The sequence below is a fragment of the Camellia sinensis genome, unplaced genomic scaffold (assembly GCF_055761805.1).
Source record: "Camellia sinensis isolate YWXY unplaced genomic scaffold, ASM5576180v1 Unanchor10, whole genome shotgun sequence".
NCBI classification, from domain to species: Eukaryota; Viridiplantae; Streptophyta; class Magnoliopsida; order Ericales; family Theaceae; genus Camellia; species Camellia sinensis.
Genome location: NW_028128988.1, coordinates 7,549,285 through 7,573,292, shown reverse-complemented (window position 1 = coordinate 7,573,292; position 24,008 = coordinate 7,549,285). Strand labels below are relative to the sequence as shown.

At 40.9% G+C, this 24,008-nt stretch overlaps 2 protein-coding genes across 2 annotated transcripts in view; one reads left to right on the top strand and one right to left on the bottom strand.

Moving 5' to 3' along the window:
- LOC114260259 (DNA-directed RNA polymerase 3, chloroplastic) overlaps positions 1 to 21,135 on the top strand; it is a 110,078-nt gene extending 88,943 nt beyond the window's left edge. Inside the window, 10 exon segments of the mRNA XM_082911213.1 lie at positions 14,148 to 14,198; positions 14,811 to 14,856; positions 14,859 to 14,880; positions 16,631 to 16,719; positions 16,842 to 16,990; positions 19,575 to 19,652; positions 19,741 to 19,830; positions 19,924 to 20,043; positions 20,723 to 20,890; positions 21,043 to 21,135. Of these exon segments, the coding sequence (XP_082767339.1) occupies positions 14,148 to 14,198; positions 14,811 to 14,856; positions 14,859 to 14,880; positions 16,631 to 16,719; positions 16,842 to 16,990; positions 19,575 to 19,652; positions 19,741 to 19,830; positions 19,924 to 20,043; positions 20,723 to 20,890; positions 21,043 to 21,135 (906 nt within the window).
- Positions 21,136 to 21,783: 648 nt separating this feature from the next.
- Positions 21,784 to 23,950, bottom strand: LOC145814461 (uncharacterized). Its single transcript, XM_082911297.1, has 3 exons — positions 23,258 to 23,950; positions 22,159 to 22,352; positions 21,784 to 22,061 (listed from the first exon to the last, which is right to left on the bottom strand). Exon 1 carries the CDS (start codon positions 23,909 to 23,911, stop codon positions 23,408 to 23,410), a length of 504 nt encoding a protein of 167 aa, XP_082767423.1. The 5' UTR covers positions 23,912 to 23,950; the 3' UTR covers positions 21,784 to 22,061; positions 22,159 to 22,352; positions 23,258 to 23,407.
- Between the last annotated feature and the right edge of the window lie 58 nt (positions 23,951 to 24,008).

The window sequence follows — 24,008 nt, the reverse complement described above, 5'->3', positions numbered from 1 at the left end:
CAAACTTGTTTAATGCTCTGTCTGGATAAAGGATCTGCAGCTTTGTTCTCGTGCCCAGCCTTGAAAACAATGTCATAGTCATAGCCAAGCAAGTTTGTGAGCCACTTTTGTTGTATAGTAGTGGAGATCTTTTGGTCTAGTAGGTACTTAAGACTGAGATGGTTAGTCTTGATGGTGAAATGTCTTCCCAAAAGGTAGTGTCCCCACTTGTGGACAACATATACCACTACCAATAACTCTTTCTCATAGGTTGATAGCCCTAAATGCTTGGGTGCCAAAGCCTTGCTAATATAAGCTATGGGATGCCCATCTTGCGTGAGTACTGCTCCTATGCCTGTGCCAGATGCATCACACTCCAAAATGAAGTCCTTATAATTGTTTGGTAGTACTAACACAGGTGTGGAAGCCATAGCTGCTTTTAAGGTGTTGAAGCCATTTTCTGCTTGTTCATTCCATCCAAAGGAGTCCTTCTTCAATAGAGTGGTAAGTGGTGCACAAACCGTCGGTAATAATCGACTAGCCCCAGAAATCCCCTCAATGCCTTGATAGATATTGGTCTGGGCCATTGCAACATAGGCCCTGTTTGATAGGGCTTATTTCCAGCTTATTTCAGCTTTTAGTTTAATTTAAGCAATTTTGATGTGTTTGGTTCAGCTTAATAATACGGCTTATAGCTTTTTGTAAGTCAAAAATCAACTTATTCTTTGAGTGGGGGAGGAGAAGCTTAACTTATAAGTCAAAAATTAGCTTATGTTCACAGTTATAAGGTATAAGCTGTTAGGTTATAAGTTATAATCACTTTCTTACAGTTCTACCAAACGGGGCCATAGCCCCAATCTTAACTGGATCTGCTGCCATACCCTGTCCAGAAATAATATGCCCCAAATACTCCAAAGATTGTTGTCCAAAGGCACACTTAGACTTCTTGACATAGAGCTGGTTGGTCCTCAATAATTGTAAAGTGGTTTGTAAGTGATGAAGATGGTCAGCCCAAGTTTTACTATATATTAAGATGTCATCAAAGAAGACCAGTACAAACCTCCTGAGATAGGGTTTAAAAACTAAATTCATTAGGCTTTGAAAAGTGGAGGGTGCATTGCTCAGCCCAAAAGGCATAACCAAAAATTCATAATGGCCCTCGTGAGTTCTGAAAGTAGTTTTGGAGATGTCTTCAGGATTCACTCTGATTTGATGGTATCCAGCTCGTAAATCGAGCTTTGTGAACACTTTGGCACCATGCAATTCATCCAATAGTTCATCAATTATAGGGATGGGGAATTTGTCCTTAATCGTCAACTTGTTCAATTCTCTGTAATCAACACACATCCTCCAAGTGTGATCATTCTTTTTCACTAATAGCACAGGGGAGGAAAAAGGACTGGTACTTGGTCTAATGATTCCAGCATCCAGCATTTCTTTGACTATTTTTTCAATTTCATTCTTTTGTATGTATGGATACCGATATGGCCTCACATGGACGGGTGCACTGCCTTGTGTTAGGGGAATGAGGTGGTCAATCAATCGTTGAGGAGGGAGGGTGCTAGGCTCCACAAATACATCATTAAAATCATCTAAAATGATAGTAATATCAGTGGGTACTTGTTCTACATGTGCAGCTGTGATACTGTACAACTGGACTAGGTAACCTTGGTTGGTTTGCTGCAAAGCCTTGCTCACTTGCTTGCTAGACACTTGTTCCACCTTGCAGCCAGTGTCTCCCTTGAGAAGGATGGCCTGTTCCTCCAATTGGAACTGCATTTGGAGGTTCTTAAAATCCCAAAGTATTGGTCCTAAGGTGGACAACCACTGCACCCTAAGCACCATGTCACACCCTCCAATAGCCAGGATACGCACCTCTGTGGTGAAGGTGGCTCCCTGTATTTCCCATGTGAAGGCCTTACACAGTCCTTTGCTACATAATTTGGTTCCATCAGCCACTGTGACTGGCAAATCTGTGGTGGGTTCCATTAAATGTCCAGAACTCTTAGCCACACTTGGCTCCACAAAGGTGTGGGTATTGCCAGAATCAATTAAGATAGTGATGGGCCTCCCCTTGACCTTCCCAAGTATTCTCATGGTCCTAAAGGATAGGCTACCTGACAAAGCATGCACTGAAATCTGCATGTCATCACTCATCTGAGAGTCTCCCTCCTCTTGTAATTCCTGTTCTGGAGCATTTGATTCCTCGTCTTCCCCAAGCATCAAATACAATTGTTTCCTTTGGCACTTGTGTCCCCTGACATATTTTTCGTCACAGTTGTAGCAAAGCCCTTTCTCTCTTTTGGCCTCCATTTCCTTGCGACTTAGTCTCTTGATGGGAAAATGGATGGTACTGGTTAGGGTTCAGTTGGGAGAAGTGGTTGGTTGGTATTTGGAGTCAGTAGGTTCTGGGGTTTTGGTATCAGGTTTAGGTCCACTTGAGGGAAAGGGTTTTGGTAATGAGAGGGTTGGGGAAGGGAAAGACCAATTACTGGTGGATGATCTGTGGGGAATTTTGTTTCGTCTACTAAGGGCTTCAATGCTTTCTTCTTGTAACCTTGCCAAGCCTGTGGCATGGGAGATGGTAGTAGGTTGGAACATTTGGACACCAGTTTTGATCTCATCTTTCAATCCACTGACAAAACAGCTGACAAAGAACTCCTCCGTTAAACCTTTGGTTTTGTTGGCTAACTCTTCAAATCGCTCATGGTACAGCTTAACAGACGTAAACTGCTTCAACTTGGTCAATTTCCCCATAGGGTCCTCAAAGTCAAAAGCATTGGGGCCAAAACGCAGTTAAAGTCCGTGAGAGAATTCAGCCCAGGTAGGCATTTTCTAAGTTCACTCAAACCATTGATACCACAGTATCACCTGGTCAGTGAGATGCATCACAGCCAATTTTACTTTACTACCTTCATCAATCTGATTAAATTCAAAGAAACGCTCACACTTATAAATCCAACCAGTAGGATCCTCAATTGAGAATTGGGGAAAATCAATTTTGGCATAACGAGTTTGTATGTAGCCAGAGTTGTGGGGTGAAGATCTATGAGGGGTAACGGAATCTCCGCCCAAATCTTCTGTCGGTGGTTGTTTCTAATCATCACGAAGGGTGAGAGCCATGATCATGTCCTTGAGCTAGTTGAGAGCAAGCTGCGTTCGTGCTTCACTTTCATGTTGTTGGCGAACCAAACGTTCGTCACTCTCGTGCAACTGGCGAATGGTTTCCTCCATCCTCTTCTGTTCCTGTGCACGAGTCTCCAACATTAGCAATTCTGGCCGAGGAACTGCTAGCTCTGATACCAGTGATAAGATGAGTGATGAAAATGGAAATTGAGAGAAAAGATTGAGACTGATTGAGACTGAAATTGAGATAGCAATGGAAAATTATATTGAATTGAAACTGGGTTCCAACTCTGGGAAATGTTAGATCCCAAGCTTCTTCATTACAAAAAAAATAATAATCTCTCCTCTCTCCTTATCTCCCTTCTTATACAATATCTCTCAACTATTTTAACCACTTTCGCTTATCCTGCTCAACAACTTTAACATCTTCTGCTAATCCCGCACCAAGTCACTGAGCTGTAATTGATCTGTTATCTGGGTTATCTGGTTCTGTTGTCTGGTCCATCATCCAGTCCAGCCTACTGTCCAAACCACTACTGACTGCTCCTGAGTTCAGCCCCTTGTCTTGGCCCATGGCAGCAGAGTCACTTCTAGTTGAAGGCCTATCATTCTCTCTTGTTTTGTTTGTGTTTACAAATTCATCTATTCATCACTTTCTCAACTTCCAATCAGAGTTGTTGCTTCACAGAGTTTTTGGCATTCTTTTGCAATTGGCGAAACCTGTCGAAGAGACTTACGCATCAATCAACAGAAAATACGGTTAGCTTCACAGAGTTGTTGCTTTGATTCATGGAAATTTTAACTTAATGTTGTTTAAAGCTATGGATTTAAATTAGTTGTGAATTCTGATGCATTTGGAAATTTTTAGCTTTGATTTCTCATGTGGAAGATGAAATTGATTTACTGTCTATTTATTTTCTTGGGACTTTGCTATGTTATGTTATGTTATGTTAAAAGGGTTTAGGGTCAAAATGGATTGCATAAAAGCTTTGTTACAAAAATGGCAATTGCTTCTGCAAATGATCAAGATCAATATAGCTACTCCTTAAGTTTTTAAGCAAATAAGTTATCTCTGTTTTGAAGATTGGTTGCTTTATATAGTCAAAATAAAATGAGTGTTTTAACATTTCCATTGAATAAGAAGAGAGAGAGAAGAGAATGTTGAGTGGAAAGTTGATCCCTTTTAGCTTGTAGAGACAGAAATAGGGGTTTTTAGAGAGAGAGAGAGAGAGAGAGAGAGAGAGAGAGAGAGAGTGTGTGAGAGTCTTGGGATTTTAGGGATTGTTTCAGGTACTAATCCAATCTTCCAATTTTACTTTCATCAAATATTGATCAATACTGTTGAATTTTCACTTTGTTGTGTTGATCAGCTATTGAATTGGCTAATGCTCCTCTGTTCATGTAAAACTAATAAAAGAATGGATCCATTCTCCTAAGATCTGAAAAAATAAAATAAAATAATGAAAGAAAAGAAATAATAAGCCCCATATTTTTAGTGTACTTACACCGACATCTCTTTTAGTAAGGTAAAGTGATTGGAATTAATGGACATAATGGTGTGAAGACACAAATAAACAAAGTAAAGAGGGAATTTGACATCACTACCTCATACTATGATGATCAAGAAATTACAGAGAACATAGCTCATAATTGTAGAGTTAATGGAATTTCTCCCCTCCTTCCTCACATTAAGCGTGAGTTCTTTTTCTCTTTCATACGATAAGGAAGATAGATCCAAGAAAATATTGGTGAGGACTATCAATAAGATTTGATGCTTTTGACCTTCATTCTCATGATTGGTGGAATTTTTTTTTTTCATTGTAAAATTAGACTTAGGGAATGAACAATATGACATGATAGGTATAGTAGATCCCTCGTTTGTATGTCTTTTAACTTTGCTCAATTGTTTGATGGATTGGGATCTGGTTATTGCTAGCGATATTTTATTGTGTAAGTTCCTAATCTGAAATTGACTTCTAAACATTTGGAAATGTACTTTACTATGAATAGGCAATCTGACTTTGACTCAATACTCCAGTATGTCAGACATTTTCATCACTCTTTTGTTAATGGAAAGACATTAAAGGATATAGGAAGTCTGGAGAAATGAGCTATAACTTTAGAAACAACATCGTGTATATATTTTTCTCTCAATCTTGCTATCATTAGGTGGGCAGCAAATAAAATGAGTGGTTGTAATTTTTTTTTTAATCTTCCATGTTCTTCCACATTTTTTTTTTCAATTATTAAAACTTATTTGATTGTCTTAAAATTATATATTTGATTATCATAAAACAAACTTTTTAATTAATTAATTAATGTGTATTTGATTTTGTTGTTGAACCAAATAAAATAAAATAAGATTGAATGTATATTTAGCTTTTGTTGTGAACCTTAAAAAAATAAAAAAATAAAGTTGTTAACATTAAATATATTATAAAAAAAAGAAGAAGAAGAAGGTATATTTAGCTTTTGTTGTGAACCTTAAATAAAAAATAAAAAATAAAAAATAAAAAAAGAGATTGAAGGTATATTTAGCTTTTGTTGTGAACATTAAAAAAAAAATGGTTGTTAACATTAAATATAAAAAATAAAAAAGAAATGGGGATTAAGATGGGTTGGGGAAAATCCAAACCTATTAGGAGATGTGGAGGGTGGTACCCATGGGGAATGGGGAATGGGGAATGGGAAAAATTTATTATAGGGGAATGGAGATGGGGAATTAATATCCACCCCATTAACCCCCATTGCCATCCCTAGTGGCATACAACACAACAGGCTATTGAACTTCCAATTTCTAAATATCAATCATGTCATCATCAAGAACATCTATCAATTCATCTTCACTTCCAACATCTACTTGCTCAATATTTTCTCTCTTTTCGTCTTCATCATCATCATCAACTTCAACTAGTTGGAGCAATCGTGCATCCAGGCTGTGTTTCTTAGGAAGAAACGCGACTCTTTTGGGAGAGAAACACGTTTTTATCTAGATGGAAACGCTGGTGAACTCCAAAAGCAATAAAAAAAGAAAAAGAAAAAGAAAAGTAGATCTGAAGATCCATCTACGAGAAGAAAAGAAAAAGAATCTGATATCAAATATGAAGAAGGAGAAGGAGAAGAAGAAGAAGAAGAAGAAGAAGAAGAAGAAGAAGAAAGATGGCATACCTTTTGAAAACAGATGAAGCGAACGAGATCGAGGGAGAAGTTGAAGGAAACCTTCAAATCAGACCAGTCTTCGAAGAGAGAGAAGACGACAGAGCTGCTCACTTTATTTGCTGGATTTATCCTTCTTTCTTCCCTTTTTATTTTTATTTTTTTAGTAGTATATATTTTATTTTGACCTAGATGGTCATGGGCTTTCATTTAAAAAGTTCAATGGGCTTCATTGGGCCTATAGTTGGTCTTAGCTTGTAGATTAAAAAATATTGGATACTAAATACTAATTATATTACAATCAAAGCCCATTAAAAAACAGGCATATATATAAAAAATATAAAAATAAACAAAATAATATGACTTTAATATATTTGAATAAAGCCCAAAAAAATATGTTTTATACATGTCAATTAAAAATAAAAAAAAAGTACCTCTAGAATCCCATGTCCAATAGGACATTTTAATGTTACCTGTGACATCAGAAGTAGGGCCACGCCGGCGAATCCTTTTTCTCGGCGGTCGGTCTTTTGAACTGGAGGAGGCGGTAGTGGATGCGATTGGGCGCCGGTGTTTGTCGATTGTGAAACGGGGTCAGGGGCTTCCACGGGCGGTCTTGCTTGTTGGATTTGAAGTATGTTGGCTGGTGGCAAAATTACGGGAGGTTTCGTTGGATCCTGGGGCCCTTCGATTTATGGGACGCCTTAGGGGCAGCAGCCGTAGAGCAGCCGTAGTGTTGCAGCTTGGGTTCGAGGTGAGGAGGGTGGGTCATCTATCCAAATAGTGGTGACGGAGGGGAAGTGGAGGACTCAGCTGTTCTTTCCGGTGTCTGCCTTTGGAGATGGGTGGGGGGATTTGGCTTTGGTGATTGAAGGGTTCGGATTAGGTGATGGTTGGGCTAAGCGCCCTGTTGGTGTGCAGCGGATGGGGCTACCTACTTCTACACCTATGGCAGTGGTACATCGTGGTCTGGTGGCAGTGGGTCAGGCGGTACATTCAGCACTGGAAGGGGAATGGTTTAAACTTTTGGATAAGGCATTGGTGGGCCATCTGAGAGGCGTGCGGGGTAAAGGCTTGAGTTTTGCAGCTATGTCAGAATGGATCAGTCGTTGATGGACGACGTCGGGGCAGGTGGAAGTGCGTCCCCTTGGTGATCAGGCCTTTCTGTTTGTTTTCTCTTCCAGACACGAGGCAGAAATTGCGTTGCGTCGGTGATGGACTCTTGATGGCCGAGATTTGTTGTTGGACTGGTGGACACCATTGGCCCTCTATGCTTCGGGAATGGACTCACTATCAAGACCAAGACAGTGGATTCGTGTGATGGGCTTACCGTTGCATCTTCGTGGGGAGGCGGTTTATCGAGTCCTTGGTGACCAGTGTGGTGGCTTTTTAGAGGCGGATGAGTCATCGGTGGATCTTGGTTCTCTTCGTTTGTGCGTGAGGGGTTTGGAGAAAATGCCGCAAATTGTCTTGCTCCGGTGGAGATCGTGGTCATTTTCGTTACCAATTTGGGTGGAGGTCCGGCCGTTAGTTGTGCCTGTGGCGCCGCCCGGCGGCGAGGAGGGTGGTTTGGATTTTGGATTGGAACGACGAGATCTACGACGGACAAATCGGGGCTGTGTGAAGATTGTGGGGGTCAACGAGTATAAGCAGCGATTTGGGCGATCTGGTTAACCCACTGATCTTCAGGGTAAAGAGGTGTGGGTTTGTCCCACTACCCAAGCTAGCTCAATCGTGGGCTTTTTAGGGGTTTTACCAGGTCCACAATTGTGTCTTTCTGAGGCCCATAATTCTGTTGATGTTTCTTTGGGCCAGCAGAGGTGGGCTCAGGTCAATCACCCTCCAGATATGGGCTTAGCTGGTGGAGAGGTTACTTTCAAGGCCTCTGGGAGTGGTTTAGGCCCAGTGGTGTTAGCTCCGGTTCTACCCAACCCGGGTCAAAACAATCCAACCCTTACTCGGGTTTGTGCCTCCCTTTGTGATGGATTGGGGCTTCACCGGGTCGATACTGCCTTCGACGCTTCGCCGGAGTCTGGGCGACCTCAGGTGACGACTTCCGTGGCGATTTTCGGAGACTCTGGATCTCCGGTGGTGGTTTCTCCAAATATTCTAGAACTCAGTCGGCCCCTTACTGCCATGACCGCGTCATCGGAATCTGGGCTACCTCAGGAGAAGAATGCCGTAGAGGATTTCGGTGGTTCTTCCCACTCAATTGGGTCTTCTGTTGCAGTTTCCCCAAATAATTTTTCTGTACTTGTGGGGGTTGAACCATGTTTGCAGGAACTGAGTTGTGGGGCAGATTGTGAGCTCGACGGAAATGGTGATGCAGGTTGTTGGTCCATGCAGGTAGATAGGCTAGCGTTGGTGGTCCAGCCCGAGGTGGTGGATGTTGCGGTAGATGTTGCGGATGTTGTGGTTGAGGAGGGCTTTGCTAGTCCGGTATTTGATTTTCACGAGGATGTTATTCCGAGCTCGGTGGAGGTATCAAGGTGGGTTCTTTCTCGCATAAATGAGGTTAGTCATTTCTTGGGGTAGTCTTTTGAGGGTCATGAGCATGAGGCTTTTGCTTTATTTTCTGCTATTGAGGGCTCCTGGAGGGAGAGTGCCCCAAATTGCCAGGTGGTGACGCCTTTGAAACACAATGAGAGGAGTGTTAGGGAATTAAGAAGATTGGAGTGTTCTATCAATTATGATCGGAGTGAAGGTGGGGATGGCCGGGTTGCTAGGAAGGGTCGTGGTACTCCATTGATGTTACAATGCGGTTAAAAATGTTATCTTGGAATGTGCGTGGTTTAAATGATAGGGGAAAACAAGTGATGGTCAAATCTTTGTTAAAAACTGCGCGTGCAAATGTGGTTTGTCTACAAGAAACCAAGATGAAGAGTTTGGGGGTCAAGATGGTTTGAGAGTTATGGGGAGGTCGGTTTGTGGATTGGGCGTTTTTACCTGCCCAAGGGGTGGCTAGGGGAGTTCTTCTTTGTTGGGATAGGAGGGTGCTAGTAAAGGAGGAGGAGGAGGTGGGGGCTTATTCCATTTCTTGCCTTTTTCGTTGTATTGAGGATGACTTCCGTTGGGCATTCACAGGTGTTTATGGACCGGTTCATGGAGGGGAGCGGATTGGTTTCTGGGAGGAGCTTCACTACATTGCCTTTCGGTGGGGGGTTCCATGGTGTGTCGGTGGTGACTTCAATGTGGTCCGGAGTTTAGAGGAGAAGAGGGGGGCAACTTCGGTAATGGCTTCTATGCGGATGTTCTCGCCATTCATTGATGAGGCGGAGTTAGTGGATTTTCCTATGCAGGGTGGTGCATTTACATGGTCTGGAGGTGGGGTGATGTCTCGGCTTGATAGATTTTTGGTCACAGGGAATTGGGAGGAGCATTTTCCAAACGTGATCCAAACACGTTTGCATCGTCCAGTTTCAGATCATTGGCCAGTTTTATTGGATAGTGGGGGTATCCGGAGTGGGCCATCGCCGTTTCGGTTTGAGAACATGTGGTTGTTGTCTGAGGGTTTTCTAGAGCGGGTTAAGGGCTGGTAGGATAGTTATGTGCTCTCAGGTTTGCCTAGTTGTCGTTTGGCACAGAAATTGAAACTTCTTAAGTCCGATTTGAAGAGGTGGAATAGGGAAGTGTTTGGTCGCTTGGAGGCTTAGAAGGCTGATGTGTTCGCGGTGTTGCAGGAATTGGACGTCAAAGAATTTGAGGGGATTTTGTCTGCGGCTGATCTTCGTCGTCGTGTTGAGGTTCGTAAGGAGTTTGGCCAGATTGCCTGTATGGAGGAGATTAGTTTTCGGCAAAAATCCAGATGCTTGTGGTTAAAAGATGGGGATCGTAATACAAAGTTTTTTCATCGAGTGGCGAATGCCCATCGGAGGGTGAATCAGATAAGTCGTATGCGTGTAAATGATGTGGAGCTGTCTTCTTCAGATGCGGTTAGGGCCGGAATTGTGGGCTTCTATGAGCACCTGTTTCGGGATGAGGGGGAGGTATGAAGGCCAAGCCTGGATGGTGTTTCTTTCGATTTAATTTCAGACACGGTTAGTTGTCGGTTGGAGAGCCCGTTCTCAGAAGAGGAGGTCTTGGAGGCTTTGCGTAGTATGCCTGGGGATAAGGTGCCGGGTCCCGATGGTTTTACTTTAGCATTCTTTCAGCATTACTGGGAGGTCGTGAAAGCTGATGTGATGGCAATGTTTGAGCAGTTTCATCAGACTGGTGAGTTTGAGCGTAGTCTTAATGCCACATTTATTGCTTTAATCCCAAAGAAAGGTGGGGCGGAGGATATTCGGAACTTTCGTCCAATCGGTCTGTTGGGTAGTATGTATAAGCTCTTGGCGAAAGTGTTGGCTAATAGGTTACGAGGTGTGTTGGAAGGGGTGGTTTTGGAGTCTCAGAATGCTTTTGTGGGCGGCCGGCAAATTCTGGATGCAGTTTTAGTGGCAAATGAATGTGTGGATTCTCGAATCCGTCAAGGGCAGGCGTGCCTTATTTGCAAACTTGATATTGAGGAGGCTTATGATAATGTTAATTGGAAGTTTTTACTATATATGTTAGACAGGCTCGGTTTTGGGGTTCGGTGGAGGCGTTGGATCCAATTCTGTATTTCTACTGTGCGGATGTCAGTTCTTGTGAATAGGTCTCCAGCGGGATTCTTTCCTACTTATAGGGGGCTCCGGCAAGGAGACCCTTTATCTCCTTTATTGTTTATTCTGATGATGAAAGCGTTGGGGCGATTGTTATCTAGAGCGGTGCAGGGAGGTCGGTTGCAGGGATTTGCGGTGGGAAAGGATCCTGATAATTTGTCGGTTTCTCATTTGTTCTATGCCGATGATGCTCTTATTTTTTGTGATGCGGATGTGGATCAAATTGGGTATTTGAGATGTGTGTTATTGTGTTTTGAGGCCGTTTTAGGGCTTCGGGTGAACTTAGCAAAGTCCGAGTTGATCCCAGTGGGGGAGGTGGCTACGATTTCGGTACTGGTAGCTATTCTCGGGTGTAAGGTGGCCACTTTGCCAGTTACGTATTTGGGATTACCTTTGGGGGCGTCTTTTAAGGCCATAGGGGTGTGGGATAGGGTGGTGGACCATGTGCAGCGGCGGTTGGCAGGTTGGAAGCGGCAATATTTGTCAAAAGGAGGGAGACTTACGTTGATTAAAAGTGTTCTATCTTCCATCTCGACATATTTTATGTCTGTCCATGTGATCCCGGTGTCAGTAGCCAAGTGGATAGAGAAATTGCAGAGGGATTTCTTGTGGGGTTCGGGGGGGGGGGAGGGTTCCCATTACCCTTTGGTGGCCTGGGATCGGATTTGTCGTCCCAAGGTTCAGGGGGGATTTGGGGATTCGCAGGCTGGTCTTATTCAATATAGCCTTGTTGGGTAAATGGTTGTGGCGGTTTGTGGTAGAGCATGACCGTTTCTGGCAAAGGGTAGTGGTTGCAAAGTTTGGTGTGGGGCAAGGCGGGTGGTGTTCGGGGCGGGTAGGGCATTCTCATGGTTTTGGCCTATGGAAGGGGATCTGGTTGGGGTGGGAGGAGTTTTGGAAGCGGGTGAAGCTCAAGGTTGGGGTAGGGGATAGGGTTCGGTTTTGGCACGATCGGTGGTGTGGTGATCTTACTTTAGAAGAGCGGTTCCCTTTGATTTTTGGAATTGCCATGGATGCTGAGATGTTGGTGGGTGCTGTGTGGTCTGGCCAGGGGGGTTCGACTTTTTGGAATGTCAGTCTGCGTCGTGATGTTCAGGATTGAGAGCAAGGTCAGTTGGTGGAGTTGTTGGCTTTTTTATATGAGTTGCGAGTGGGTGAGGACGGACAGGACTCTTTGGTTTGGGACTGTCTTGGGGCTAATGGGATTTTTTCCGTTTCTTCTTTTTATCATGTGCTTGCTCATGTGGAGGAGGTTGCTTTCCCTTGGAAGTGTGTCTGGGTCTCGGGTACGCCATCTAAGGTGGCCTTTTTTGTGTGGACAGCTATGTTGGGCCGTGTTTTGACCTTGGATAATTTAATTCGTCGTGGCCACATATTGGTTAATTGGTGATGTTTGTGTTGTGGTGCTGCGGAGTCAGTGGACCATTTGTTCATTCATTGTCCCGTGTCTTCTCGCCTTTGGATGTTAGTTGTTGCAACTTTTGGTTTGGCTTGGGTGCAGCCGGCGTCGGTTCAAGCAGTTCTGCATAGTTGGGTAGGGATTCGTGTTGGTAGGAGACGTCGGAAGGCGTGGATGCTTGCTTCGCATTGTATTCTTTGGTTGGTTTGGTTGGAGCGAAATAGGCGCGTCTTTCAGGGGTTGTCTCATTTAGTCCTTTGGTTAGAACGGCGGCTTCTTACGATTTTGTATGGTTGGGTGACTAGATCGGTTGATCCGGATGTTTTGGCTTTTGTTGAATTTGTGGAAGATTTGATTTGTTAGTTCGTTTGTTTGTGTCGCCTCTTTGGCTTCCTTATTTGTATTATTTGCATCATCTTGATGCTTTTTAATAAAGTTTGGTTATTTATCAAAAAAAAAAAAAAATAAATAAATAAAAGTTTATATAGATAAATTAAAAATATTATCAATAAAATAATACATAAGCGCTCCCAACCTACGACTCTTCTAAGTTACCATGCTATCTCGCCCCCCGCCCCCGTCCCCGTCCCCGTCCCCGTCCCCGTCCCCGCTTCTGTTTTGTGCAACTAAGCTTCAACCACTTGTTTCCCTTTATTTATATTGTTGAGATTTTTACGCGCTACAAATAAGAGTAAAAGTATATTACCTCTCTTCTTCTTTTGCTACTTGATCCCGCTTGAAATTGAAAACATTCATCAATATCTAGCCTTGCGGTGTCCTCAGGTAGGGTAGGATCTTCTTTTTCAATTATCCACTCATCATCTTATTCCATATCCGATAGAGAAATAGGATCATAGGCATGCCCTTGTTCTGCCCTTTTTTGGTGTCTTGCTTCTAATCGGAGATCATACTTTGTGAACACAAGTGCATAAAGTCTTTGTTGTTCCAATCGATTCCTCCACTTAGTATGCACCTATTAAAGGAGGAGGGTTGAATTAGGATTTATTATTCATTTCAAAACTAAAATATTTATTGAAATTAATTTAAATATTTTTTTTGTACCTGATTAAATGTACTCCAATTTTTCTCGCATCCTGTTGCACTACAAGTAGCTAAGAACACGAATGGCAAGAGTTTGAAAGAGGCCCACCACAAGACTATCAAGTATTAACAAAAATTAATCACTACTTTAGTAAAACAAATGGGAATCCTAAATAAATGAAAGTTAATGTTATACTAGGTTGTTTCTTGCTTCGCATTTGAATGGCCATCTCCATCCCAAACATGTTTTCCACATTGTGAAACATATCTAGTTGCCTATCCACCTTTTCTTGCAATTCACTTGTGGGGCACATCCTTTTAATTGTCTTATAAAGTCCCTTCTTTATCTCATAATCCACATTAAAATCAGGAGCATAATGAAACCTTGGATTAAGATAATACGCAATTGCAGACAACCATGCACCCCTTGTAATATGTAAGAAAGATTTTAGTTGGGCTTTTCTTTTCCCAATTGTAAAATTGGATGTTTTGGATTCTATTGAGGTTTGGCCTTGCAATTTTCCTCTCATGACATGTATGTAACATCCTCTGCATATTTCTGACACATGTATGCCATTATTTGTGCATTGTTTGTAATCTTCTGTCATGCTTTTGATCTGTACAACCAATTTGTATTTGTAATTTGTAGGATGCGACTTAACTACTTCATTGATTGGTTTTACTTGCTTGTACCTGAACTAAGTACCTTTTGGGTTTTGTTTATAGTTAGAGGATTTTGAATAGAACACATTCACCTTATTTGGCTTCTTCTAGCCTGATCTTGATGCTGCACTTTCTTCTTTTAGGATGGTTCATGCAATGGCCTACAGCACTATGCAGCCTTGGGAAGAGATGCTGTAAGTATTCTGTTCGAACTTATATTGTTTCATTCTTTGCTAGATGATATCTCCCTTTCTATTGCTTTGCTTAATAAATTTTGTTTTTATTTCAAAGATAATATTGTCTTTGCATCGTTGACATTGTTTTCTTCTTTTATGCATTACTTGGGAAACATGTGCAATAGTCATTTTTATGAGACTATTGAAATCTTATGTTTAGTAAGCCTATGTTTTTGGTGGAATTCTCTTTTTGAGATTCTATTTATTTGTAGCCCCTGATGTACCAGCCATGGAAGCTTGCTTTTATGTTTTCTTCTTTAATCTGCCTTGGAGGCTTGCTTTTATGGTTCATGCAATGGCTGTACACATTTATTCTATTTCCATGGTGAATTGAGTATGGATTTCATAGATTTAAGCTTCAAGTCTTGTCTAGTATTTTATGTTCAATTTATTTTTTGTGGTCATATTTGGAGTTAATGCTGTAACCTCTGCTTTCAATTGTTTTTTTGGCAAATTTTATCATTAATCAATTTATTTATTTATTTATTTTGCGTGGAGTTTTGGCATTGATAATTGATTTAGAGTACATTCACGTCCTCTGCCTTCTCTATGGTGGCTCTGTTTTTATAGTTGGAAGCAGCTGCTATCAACTTAGTTGCTGGAGAGAAACCTGCTGATGTTACTCCGAAATTGCTGCAAGGTATAATGATATCTATTATGAACTTGGAATCCAATCATTGTTCTCTTTAAGCTATTATAAACCCTATGATAGCTTATAGTCTGTATTTCCATGGCAATTCATAGTTGAAGAGGAAAGGGGAGGGGAAAGGAAGAGGGAGAAATCTCATTTCTCTTTTCCTTTTCATTCCCCTTTCTGTCTTTTCTAGATGATGGATGAAGAGAGTTTCTAGTATTTGATAGAAGGAAAGGAGAAGGGGTAGGAAAAAAAAGATAGGAGAGAGTTTTGTGGGTGATAGAGATTAGAGGTGATCGGTCGTTGATCTCTGGGAAGATGGTAGGCACTTCAATGCCCTGAGATTACCGGAGATGGAAGAGGAAAAGACCAAGGCAAGCTTAGAGAGGAAAGGGGTGGCAGTGAGGGACCTTGAACACTTAGTGTATGTTATATGATTCTTGTTGCTCTTGTTGTGTTATTGTGGCTGCACATATGATGTCGTTATATAGACTCCAGGTGTATTGGAGTCCAAGCAACCTTAAGACAAGTGGCGAGTTCTCCTTGACTCGACAGGAGGGTAATATCAGCCCTACTAGTTGTGTCCTATGATTCAGGTCCTTGGGAAGGTTGCATCACAGGAGCTGCAGCTGTAGGTATGATATCTTGAGAGGCGTATCATATGTGCATCAAATGTAAGTGTAAGGTCAACGTCCCTTTCTCTAAGCCAGGTCAAAGGGGGAGTTGTCACTGTAGGGAGACAGCTACATGACCTTGGACGATCCTGAGGTCTTAGCCTCCAATCCACAATTCTCTAATGATCCTAAGGGGAGTGCGTAGGTCCTGCTCCCAACCTAGGTAGCCAAGAGGGTGAGTGCATAGGTGAGCCAAGGGCTCATCTTTAGTAGCTAAGTATACATAGGTGAGCCAAGAGTCCAACTATGTTGCTATGGAGCTGGGGTGCGTGGGTAGAGAATATATTTCTTGAGTTATGAAGGGTCATATAGAGCTCTAGGTGAGCCAGCTCTATTAAAGTAGGCTGTGGCCTTGTTTTCATACTTGGTGGTGTGCATGCCCCCGCTTAGGCTAGGCATACGACCCCGACTCATCGTGGTGCCTCAGGGGTCTACCACATGGATGTGTGGTGGTGATGACACTCATCGTGGTGCCTCAGAGGTCTGCCACGTGTATGTATAGTGGTGATGACATACTCATCGTGGTGCCTCAGGGGTCTGCCACATGGATGTCTAGTGGTGCAACGTGACACCCGTAGGGCTCGCCACGTGCCAAGCATAATATAGATACCCACAAGTTTCTTTGGATCAACATATCCTTTTCACCCAATAGTGAACAGGTGAAAGGAAAGGAGGAACCTTACACTTCATCACTTCTGGCCTCTAAACAACATTTGGAGTTTCTAGTATTTGATAGCAGGAAAATAGGTGGGAAAGGAAAAAGGGTTTGGGAGAGTTTCCATGGTTCCACCTACCTTTTTCACCCAACAGCGAACAGGAGGAAGGGAATGTGGAACCTTAATCAACTTCTTCATCACCGTCTTGCCTCGAAAAAGCACTTTTGTAAATATATTTGGACAAAGTCATAAACTAGTAACCCCTTTCTTACCCTTCCCTCTCCCTTCTCAACCAAATAAAAAAAGGAGAAGGGAAAGGGAGGTGTGGGAGAGGAGGCTTTGATCTTTTGTCTCATGCATTACTTTGTTGTTAATATTTTAATGCTGCATTCATGACCCTTAAAAAGCAACAGTTTAATCTGGCAGGGTTCATGATATCATGGCAAGGGACAGCAATAAGGATCCTGCAACTAGTCCAAATGCTTTATTAGCCAAGCTCTTAATTGGACAGGTTGTTTTCTTTTACTTCTCCCTCACTTCCCTGAAATGTTTGAGTTTTAGACCACATTACATATTTATAAGATGACGAATTCTAGATAATGACCTTTAACTTTGTTAGCTTTCAGGTGGATAGGAAACTGGAAACTAGTGAAACAGACAGTGATGACTTCAGTATATGGCATTACTTATGTTGGGGCACGAGAGCAGATCAAAAGGAGATTAGAGGAGAAGGGTCAAATTACTGATGATGGCCTACTTTTTAATGCAGCTTGCTATGCTGCTAAAGTAAGCATCCACTGACTAGAAAATAGGGTTAGGTTGTTAGCATAGCATTAGAGAACATAATTTCCACTTCAATGTCCTTAATATTGTTGCTTATGTCATGAAAACAGAAAATATTTTGATTCTTCACGCTAAAGAAAATTTATTAGAAAGTCAAGGTTACAGTGAAGATCAATTCATTAATGTAGTTGGCATTTTATTGTTTCTCATGATTGGCCATGCTTGACCCATGTTGTTTTTGGCATATTTTGAACCTCTGGCACCTAATAAGCGAAAAAGATTGAAATTGGAGATTTGATTTACTATCCATCACTGATATAAGTGATTGGCCAACCTAGGTTAGGAGGCTTCCTCACTCAACTAGTTCATACCATGCAAAATTGGCTTTAATGACAGAAAATTTGCTCAAATATAGAGATGAAGTTCATAAAAAACAAGATTTAATTCCTTCAATTGATCCTTTTACATCAAAAGAAAGATTTCTCTTGGTTCATATTTAGCTTTTACTCATGATGCTACTTCAAGTTGTAACTTTCCATCACATGAAGCTTCCGTGATGCTACTTCAAGTTGTAACTTTCCATCACATGAAGCTTCTGTTTTTCCTTATTCTAGGATTTTGTATGGGATGAAAAAGCGAGGAGGAAGGAATGATAATAGTAATGGAAGAACCCCTGGGAAAAGAAAGTAGTCCTTCATCCTTCCGTTTGGTTTAGCAGAGTTGAGGAAAATAAAAAGAAGAAAAATAATGACTCTAAATTTTTCCTTACATATGGATGGTGTTCAGCTGGCAAAAGCATGACAGGGGGAGGGAAAGAGGGAAGCACTTGGGAGAAACAATTTTCCCTGAAACGTTTTTCTATTTGAACATGGGCCCAACAATTTATATCAATCTTTCACACCCAATTTCCTTCATTTGTCAACAGAAACTCCATCCATCTATTTCTTTCTCCTCCTCCCCTTTCGTTACTTTTGAGTTTTTCTTCATACATGATAGGCTATAAATGTGACCCCATTCCCATAGCATAGTGTTTGAACTCACGCCATAAGTTTCCCTAGAACTTTGATATCATAACCCAATGTCATTCTCTTAGGGGGGGTTTAAATTGGAAAATTATTGAGTTATGTTGTGCTTTTGGACAAAGCAATATTACTTGGAACATGGATCATTTCAGTACGAGGAACAAGAACAGGGATGTGATACAACACATGCTCTAAAATGTGGTTTGATAAGGAAGGTACGTTATCCTGTTATTCAGCAAGAAAATCCAGTGAGGAGGAGTGGAATTTATCTTTCCGAAGGGATTTATACGATTGGGAGAAGGAGGAGGTTGCCAGCATGGCTGCAATTTTGGGGGTGGCTCCATCTTTGAAGGTTGATGTGGAAGATTATCCTATTTGGAATGGTTCTTTTGGTGGTAGTTTCAAGGTTTCTGATCTTTATCGATTCAGTGATGATAGTATGGGCCCTCAACTCAAAATTTGTAAGTTTGTGTGGAATAATGGTATTCCCCCCAAAGTCCAATTTTTCGGATGGTTGGCTTGGAGGAATAGAGTTAAAACCGGGGATTATTTACAACATATTGGTGTCCTTAATAGTAATGCATCTATCTTATGTGCCTTTTGCAAAAATGAAAATGAATCTGCTTCTCATGTTCTATTACACTGTCCATTTACTTGGCAAGTTTGGTCTAACCTAATGCTATGGTGGGGGTGTATTTGGGTGGTGCCAAGGACAATTAATTGTTTATTTCATTGGTGGATAGGTTGGGATTATAAGAAAGTGGTTAGGAGATTGTGGAGAGCCTTACCACCTATTGCTCTTTGGTCCATTTGGAAGTTTAGAAATGATTGTATGTTTAATGGAGCGCAACTATGTGGGCCTGAGTTATGTGAGACAATTAAGTTCAGATTCGCTATGTGGGTTAAAGCATCTTCTAAGGGATTCATGTACTCTACCATGGAATTAATTAATAATATGGATCAAATTAAGCAATGCAGCTGAGGTGGATCCAGTTTGGAATTTGCTGTGTGGATTCAGTTTTGGATGCAGGTTAATGGTCTGCGGTCTGTGTTCTGCCCCTTCTATTATATGCTGCTTTGCTTGTGAGAGCATCTGCAGGGGATGGCTATTATGCTGGTATAGGAATGGATTTCGGTGGCTGCTGTGGACTACTGAAGATTAAGCTTAATAGGTGGCTGCTGCAGTGGGTATGCACCAACAGATTGGTTTTATGTGGCTGCTGCAGAGTGGATGAAATGTAATTGGTGCAGTGGGATGATAGGTGTTATGCTGCTATGGGCTGTTTGTGGCTGCTAAGTTCAAATTTTGTTTTGTGGCTGCTATGGGCTGTTTGTGGCTTGGTATCTGCATTGTTAATCTGTGGTTTTTGTTTGGTTGGTTCTGCTTCTTTATGCATTTGTTTAATTCAAATGTTAAATTTTTAGGCACATGATGTTTAATGCCAAGATTTAAAAATGAACTTTGCTGCTCTGATCAAATCGTAATATTTTCATTTCAGTCATTCTTTTAAAAAAAAATAAAAAAAAAAAAAAATCATTCTTTTCAATACTGCAATTTTAACTAGGTGACAATGTCTGCCCTTGGAGAAATATTCGAAGAAGCTGCACGTGCCATAATGGGTTGGCTTGGTGATTGTGCAAAGGTATACTTTTGTTTCAAATTTTGGACTGTTAAATTTGATCAGAAGTCCTATTTTTGAATATGGAATCTTGATTATTGAAATTCTACAGATTATTGCTTCAGAAAATCAACCAGTGCGTTGGACAACTCCTCTAGGTCTTCCTGTTGTGCAACCCTACTTTAAAACTGAACGGCATGTTGTGAGTATTTGAGTTTAGTTGTATTTTGAAATCATACAATGTAATTCCTCATAAAATCTGTGAAATGATATTGATCACACCGTGGTGCTGCAGATAAGAACTTCTCTTCAGGTGTTGGCTTTGCAGCGTGAGGGTGACTCTGTAAGTACATATCATCTTTTTGTTAGAAATTCTCCCCTCTTTTCTGACACCTTCGTTGCCATAACTTTAGAAGTTGTTATGTGAATTAGGTGAATGGCGTTGTACTACAATTAAGTCATAATTAAATTTTAATCATACATTTGAAGTGAAATATTCTGATTTATTGGTTTCAGTCAACTTATTGCCTAAATCCACAGATCCACTTCTATCTTCTCAACCATAGTTAAAGTCTCTTAATGGATGTTAGAAATAAATTAATTTCATTTTATAACCCCAAAGGGTTTGGCTTAGTGGGTAAAGAAAGCAACCAAAGGGCTTACCACCCAAGAGGTTGTAGATTCAAAACCCACAAGGCCAAACATCTCAAACCTTGGAGCCACTAGAGGTTTGCCCGATCGTTAATTTCATGGTCTTGGGATTTAGGCGAGGTATGCATAAACTGGTCCGGACACCTGGTTATCAAAACAAAAAAAAAACAAAATCATTTTATTTCCTAATATTACACGATCATATTAAGAATTCAAATATATAATATCCATTTGTGTTGTCTTCAACTTGAATCAAGTCTAATATGCATTTATATGTCCCCACTAGTGTGCCGTATGTTTTGAAATTCATAATTATATTAAAATGCTTCTATTTAATGCATGTTCAAATGCAGGTCATACATTTATTTTCAGATAATTTTTTAATCAAACATTTTTGAAACTCTGACGTGCTTTTATAGGCTCTTCCTTGGGAAAGACTGGAGGGGAATTTGTAGAAAATGAGAAATTTATGTTTCCTATTTAATTTCATGTTGTTGTCTGTTGCAGGGGTGCATGACTCTTTCTGGACGCATGCATGTGACGTTGATAGGATGAATCGGATCATCAGGGAAAAGTTTGTGGAGCTTTATAGAACATCAATACTTGAAGATGTAAGCATCTCTCTCTCTCTCTCTCTCTCCTGAGCACACTAATAAAAAAAACATGTAGTTTTGTTGTAATTCCTTATTCATATAAAGCCATTATTGCTTCATGGATCTGAACATCAACATATCTACATAATATTCTGATTCTCTTTACCCAGTTGCTTGAAAGCTTCCAGAGATCATATCCAGAGTTGACATTTCCTCCCACTACAAGAATTAACACTTTTGGCAACAAAAAAATTGGTCGCTAAAAGTCAATTTTTGGTCGGCAAAAGTTATCCACGACCAATTTTTTTGGTCGTTACTTTGGTCGCCAATTGAGGGTCGGCAAAAGTAATTCGCGACCAAAATTGTAGTTGGTCGGCAAAAGTTGAATTTCGCGACTAAATTTTTGGTCGCTAAATATTTAATTACCGCGACTAATTTATTTTGTCGCCAAAACACTTTGGTCGCGAAAAGTGATATTTTCCCGACCAAAAAGTTTGGTCGCCAATTATCACATTCAACGACCAAAAAGTTTGGTCGCCAATTGTGACATTCCGCGACCAAAAATTTTGGTCACCAATCGTGACATTCCGCGACCAAAAAATTTTGGTCGCCAATCGTGACATTCCGCGACCAAAAAGTTTGGTCGCCAATTGTGACATTCCACGACCAAAAAAGGTTTTGGTCGCCATTTGTTACTTTTCGCGACCAAAACTTTTGGTCGGCAAAAGTGAGTTTCCACGACCAAGAACTGTTTTGGTCGGCAATAGATGTATTTTTTGCGACCAAAACTCTTGGTCGGCAATTGTCATTTTTTGCGAAAAAAAATAATTTATTTGTCGCGACTAATAAATTGGTCACCAAAGCAGGAAAACAATACACCTGTAGTTCCTAATAATTCATTCAATCCATAGTAAACCTATAATTTTAAAGCATCATTCAAATTAACTGAATCATTAACATTCGACACAATATATAATTCATTAACATTCGACACAATACAACTATTCTAAGTTTTCATTCACAAGTCACATCCATCTAGCATAACAAATTGAAACAATACATAATTTAGATTTACAACATCAGGAAAATTGCTTAATCCACTAAGTTGCCTTGATAGCCAATCAAAAAGATCCTTACGCCCTTCCGTGCCAAGCTTCCCATCCATCAAAGCAGTAGTGATGTAAGGCACCTAATAAAGAAACAGAATTGGAAAATTTATCAGAGAAGCATGATAAATATATAAAATTGATTAATGCATAAACAAAATAGAGAAATTGGAGCCCAACCATTTTGTCGAGATGAACAGCAGCAAGCCAAGCATCTAAAGTAGTCAGAGTGCTTTCTCTCATATGTTTTTTATTGTCACCAAGGCATTTCAAAACACCTGACAGTATACACTTATTGGTTTTTCCTGTATCCCCTCCACCTGACAGGTTGATTTCCTATATCCCCTCCACTTGCTCTTTAAGTGAGACAATGGCTGCAACACAACTACTGGTCAAACTATGGTTTTTCTATATAAACTCAGCTGATCATCCTAATTGACAAAGTTGGAATTGATTCTATTAGTTGCATATGTCATTCCTTTCTCACACACTGACAGCAGGATGTTACCACTGTAGAGAGATTATTTCCGAGGGGCTCTGTGTATATGAGTACATTGATGATAGTACTTAACCCGTAAGGTCTACTGTGATTTTATAGTCAGAAACCAAAGGAACAATATATTTCCTCTTGGCTATTCTAACAGGATTTATTCATATCCACCAAGACAAGTCTTAGAAAGCTAGAACCCACCCAAAGACGCATATAAGCTTTCTATGAATACAAAATTGAAAAGATAAACCTAATTCTTCAAAACACACATTATCTTCTAACAAACACCAGAACAGAGGAAACACAATCATTTGGCCATAACTCATGCCAATTGCACATAAAGAACTTAATTAGATAACTTGCCATGGTCAAATATCTTTATACAAAATTCTACCATTGAAGTATGTCAGAAGTAGAAAGGAAACTGCAATAATCATGACGGGATAATACAGTTCTATCCATCTAGTGGTTAAAGGCTTCACCAAGAAAAAACACAACCAACTCACAAAATCATATAGAATAGCAAAAAGTTTCTAGTATCTCAAGGTTGCATGCCCTAAGAAGTAGTAGTCTTGAAAAAGGAGGATTAGTAAAACAAACATGGAACCAATGGGATGGCCGTTAGCTGGGTATTAACAGTCCAACCCCTAAAAGGCAAATCCACAATGGTAAGCTACTTCAAATCTATAAAGTTTTTTTATGCAAGTGTTGCATCAAATTAGGTTTTGTAGGTAAAAGCGAAGAGGAAGATATATTTTTCCTTCCTACCCACACATAAACAGAACTTACTTTTTTAGTTCAGAAGCTAAACTGCATGTAAACCAGAAAGAACAGAGGTAGATGCATTCTAGCAATCCGTTGATGAGACATGATGATTTGAAAATGCTAAGGGCAAGGTCTCATAGGACCCTTATATGGAGAATTAAAAGCTTGATTATGTCACTCTGATGGCAGGCGTCTGCGCTTCCCATAATCCACATCCCTTGATCTCCTGTGATCCTCTTCTGGCATCGCTTTGGACCTGCTCCGAGATCTTGAAGAAGACTGTCCTCTATCCCAGTCATCCTCATAGCCCAAGTCTTGTTCTCTTTGCCGAGGGTTTCGGTAACCATCCTTCTCCTCCCTGTACCTGTGTTCCCTATCAGATCTGTCCCTTTCCACCTCCCTCTCATCACGATGCCTTTTCTCAGAGTTTCCCGACCAATCACGTTCAGAACCCCATTCTTTCTCCCGGGAAGCAGCATTTGATCTTACTCCTTTTTCGTGGCTTGCCTCTCCATATCCATATTCAGAAGCACCATCTTCACCACCATAGCTCGATTCTCTGAACCTCCAGCCATGTTCTTCCCCTCCCCATCCACCCATGCTTGTGTCTGTCCACATTCCTGCATGATGTCCTTCCATCCCAGTGGGTCCCATCATTCCCATTCCATTAGCTGCCATTCCTCTGCCAAAGAATGCAGGGTTTACATGAGGAGCCACCCCAGCAAGTCCCATTACATGAGGAGCCACCCCAACAGAGAGAGAGAGAGAGAGAGAG